The 4,255-nt window shown below is 43.4% G+C and overlaps 1 protein-coding gene across 1 annotated transcript; it reads left to right on the forward strand.

The window, feature by feature from the left end:
• Nucleotides 1–1,091: 1,091 nt before the first annotated feature.
• On the forward strand, nucleotides 1,092–2,193 carry LOC119801123 (speckle-type POZ protein-like). Its single transcript, XM_038311595.1, is given in 2 exon segments — nucleotides 1,092–1,864; nucleotides 1,866–2,193. Coding segments are annotated over 2 exon segments (1,101 nt in total).
• The last annotated feature ends 2,062 nt before the right edge of the window (nucleotides 2,194–4,255 follow it).

Consider the following 4,255-nt stretch of genomic DNA (forward strand, 5'->3'; position numbering starts at 1 on the left):
CTCACCTGGGAGGATGAGGTTATCAGTAAATGTTGAATATATTCTTCTGGAAACCAGAATACTCTCTCATTTTAAGGCCTTGCAGATAATGCATGGAAGTTTAAACTTTGAAGAGGACAGAGGTCTGCAATGAAGTTTTCCTGTCATAAGGTATTGAAAAACATTCTAATCAGTCAATGTGAATGAACTGAAAAACATTTATGATCCTCTCATAGCAAATTACACTTGTGGTGGTTATTCTTGTTTCCCAACTTAGCTAAACTTGGAATTAACAAAAATCTAAAATGGACAGCACATTTGTGAGAAATTTTTTGCTTAAATTGGGTAGGTAGATCCCCTTCCAATATGAATTTGAAGTTTGAAAGATAGAAACTTTTAATCTGGAAATGATGCCGGAAAACACATATCTTTAATCCAGATCTCAAGGCTTAAAGACACACCCTGCACTATGCCACACCCTCTGCTGTAAGCATAAAAGGAGAGGGAAGAAGGAATGGGCTGACCTTTGCTGCCTGTCCTTGCCTTGCAAGTCCTTCCCTTCGCTGGCAGTAGAGAATTCCAGCATAGGCTGAGGAATAGCCAACATATCAGGCCTCTGGGACTGAGTAAGTACTGGGTTCTTGCACTTTCCCTTCACAGTTAGCCTTTGTGGGATTAGCAGGTCTGCATCCCTAAGTCATTCTAATGAATCACTCTCCTTCATACAGAGAGATCCACTCTATGTGTTCTGTTCCTTTAGAGAATCGTAGTACAATTTTCAATATAAGAGTGTATAAAATGTTCCAAATTATCAAAATACTTTGTAATTGTCAAAACTAATCATCTTCTTACCTAATATTTAATCTAGAAAAGTGGAGTGATGTAAGAAAGAGGGCCTAGTACTCTAGACTGTCTTCTCTGAATTTCATAGTGCAATCTGGATAGAACTTCAGACAGACTCAAGTTTCTTGCCTCATAGAACAGAGAACAGAGGAGAACACAGAAACTAAAAAATCAAAAAAAAATCTATAATTGTTACCCCCAGGTTGAAGAAGAAAACTATCCTGTTCTTCTCTGGCTCCAGGTAAACCTTCACACTCCCAGCAGCAGATATGTCAGGGGACCTGGCAGCTGAGAGAAGTGGCCACACAGAGATCAGAGTCAAGAAATTCTCCTACAGATGGACCATCAGCAACTTCTCTTTTTGCTTGGAGGGAAACTTTGGGAAATATATTAAAAGTCCCACTTTCTCACCAGGAGCCAATGACAAACAGAAATGGTATATGAATGTATACCAAAATGGGTTTGATGAGGAAAGCAGAGGATACCTGTCAGTTTTCCTAGGGTTGCTCAGCTCTCCAAAGAGCCCCGTGTGGGCAAAGTTCAAGCTTTGGATCATAACTGCCAAAGGAGAAAAATCCCAAATCATGAACATTGGAAGAGTCATCAGGTTTGACCTAAGCCGAGACTGGGGCTTCAAAAAGTTTATCCCTCGAGAAGTCTTTTTCTCCACTCCATGTTTGCTTCTTCCAGATGACAAACTCACACTCTGCTGTGACAAACTCACACTCTGCTGTGAGGTGAGCGTGGTTCAGGACTACATCAGCATCTCTGAACAGAACACAGAGCCAGGGATTGACATTCCAGGGTGCAGGCTGGTCGATGAGCTAGGAGAGCTGTGGGAGAATTCCCGCTTCACAGACTGCTGCCTGGTGGTGGCTGGCCAGGAATTCCGGGCTCACAAGGCCATCTTAGTTGCTCGCTCTCCAGTTTTCAGAGCCATGTTTGAACATGACATGGAGGAGAGAAGAACCAACTGTGTTGAGATTCGTGACCTGGAACCTGAAGTCTTCAAGGCAATGATGGACTTCATTTACACTGGGAAAGAACAGCATGGCAGATGCGGTGCTGGCAGCTGCTGACAAGTATGCCCTGGAGCGTTTGAAGGTCATGTGTGAGAGGGCCCTCTGCAGAGACCTCTCTGTGGAGAATGCTGCCCACACTCTCTTCCTGGCTGACCTCCACAGCGCAGTGCAGTTGAAAACTCGGGCAATGGATTTCATTACAGCTCATGCTTCTGAGGTTTTTCAGACCTCGAGCTGGAAGACAGTGGTCGACTCCTATCCCCACTTGGTGGCTGAAGTATGTGTCTGCCTGGGTTCTGCACATTGTCTTTTCCTGGAGCCCCCCCTCAAACGCCTGAAGATGTCTTAGGACCTGGTGGGCTGTGGCCTACAGAAAAAGCAGTCATTATTGTTATTAATGACACCTGTTTTACGGGTGGGCACCAACACAGCTGCCAGGCCTGGCTTTAACATATCTGTAAATGAGTTGAAGGGCAGGTAGGGTGAGCAGCAGCACTGGACTCTGGTATACTCTATGCAACTTCTACCCTGTCATTAGACTGCTTTGAGTTTTGTCCCATCAGATGGAAACTGGGATTCAGGGTTCTGCTGATCCCAAGCTCATCCCAGTAAGGTTTATTTGCAGAAAACTGTCTGCATTGGATGAACAGACCATATGATCAAGGGCTCAGAACAAAGGAAAGAATAAACATGAATGTTTATTTAGCAGAGAAGGGCAAGAGAAAGAAGACATTTTTCCTCCAAACTCAGCATGTGAGAACTGGAGAGATGATGACTCAGTGGACAAAGGCAATAGTTATCCCTGCAGGGACCCGTGATCACTTCCCAGGACACATGGGGGCTTTTCAACCATCTCTATCTGGGGCTACAGAGGATCTGAGTTCCTACTCCATGGGCACAGCCATCTCTGTAGACAAAACCTTACCCAAATAAAATATAAAATGAGTAAAATATTTAAAATCAGTTTGTGGGTTCTAGTAGTGTTTCTGTATGAAGTCCATTTTAGTCCCTCCAACTCTGCTGAGCTGTGGAGGTTTGGGCCCAGTGCTCACTGCCACATAGGACCACAAGCCCTCAGTTCCCTTTCTTAGCACTGACTGTGGCAGAGTGGATAACAGCCCATCATGCTCTTGTGAGAAATGACACATGGGGGCCTAAGGGGAAAAAGACAACTGCCCCTGGCAGTGTGTTGATTGACTCAGCTTTGAAAAATAGCATTTATTGCTTCTGCAAAAGGAGAAGGGGATTGATTCATTAAGAATTCAAACTTTCTCTTCCTGAACTGTGGTTCTGTCATTAGATATTTGAAATATGATTCTTTATTCTCCTCTGATTTCTATCACTTTCTATAGTGGTATATTATTTGTGTTTTACTAAATAAAATGTGCCTGAAGGTCAGAGGGCAAAGCAGCCATACTATTCAGTTATACAGGCAAGGGACTTGTGGCACACACCTTTAATCCCAGGACTTGGGAGACAGAGACAGAGATATCTCTGTGAGTTCAAAGTCATCCTGGCTACTTGAGATTGAATCTTTCTTAAAGGAGAAACAAAGCTCATACAAAGGTGATCCCAATGATTGGGATCACACACCTTTTATACTAGCACTAGGGAGGTTGAGGCAGGAATTATATCCTGCATGGAGAAAGACATATAACGGGAAAGAGGAACTCAGTTGACTGTGCACTGTGCAGACTTCAGCATCCATGGAGACAGGATCTCACCCATTTTCATTCAGAGGTAGAGGTAAGGTACAGTGGCTGACTGCTTTTCTTTTCTGTTATTCGGGTTGAACCATAATATTTATGTCTGGGTTTTCATTAATTGTGCTAAATGTTCCTTCTGTGCAATTGTCAGAAATTCATACTCTCTTAGAAACAGGGTCAATGCCTGGGTATCTCTCTCTCCAACTCCTTTGTCTGAATCTCCTTGGTTTTCTTCTACAAGTCTTTCCAGATTAGTGTGGAGTAGTAGATTTACCATTTAATCCCAGCCAAACTCAAAGATTGAAGATAACATGCTCATATGTATGTTGGCAGCCATGCTAGTGTCAAATCACAACCTTTTTGTCAAAAAGAATTGCTTTTGTAGAACTCAAAAATAACTCTAAAGCCATTTCTGACAACTCTGTGGCCAATTTTGAGGCATCTCAGCAGCAATACCTCCTCCCCTCTAGGAATCAAGGACCTTTCAACTACACATGCACATACTAAAATGTTGGGAACTTTCCTCATCTCCCTGAGTCCTTGTAAATGTTCTGCAAATAGACCTCAGTTGTTGACTAGGGGCAAGATAACCCTGAGGTGTTGACTCAGTTCCTGGTGTTTTGACTCAGTCCCTGGGAAAGGGGCAAAGTGACCCTCAGATGTTCCCTGTTACCTCACCTGATCTGGCAACTGCTCTTCAGCCAA

This window comes from Arvicola amphibius, chromosome 14, assembly GCF_903992535.2.
Source record: "Arvicola amphibius chromosome 14, mArvAmp1.2, whole genome shotgun sequence".
In the NCBI taxonomy this organism is placed as follows: Eukaryota; Metazoa; Chordata; class Mammalia; order Rodentia; family Cricetidae; genus Arvicola; species Arvicola amphibius.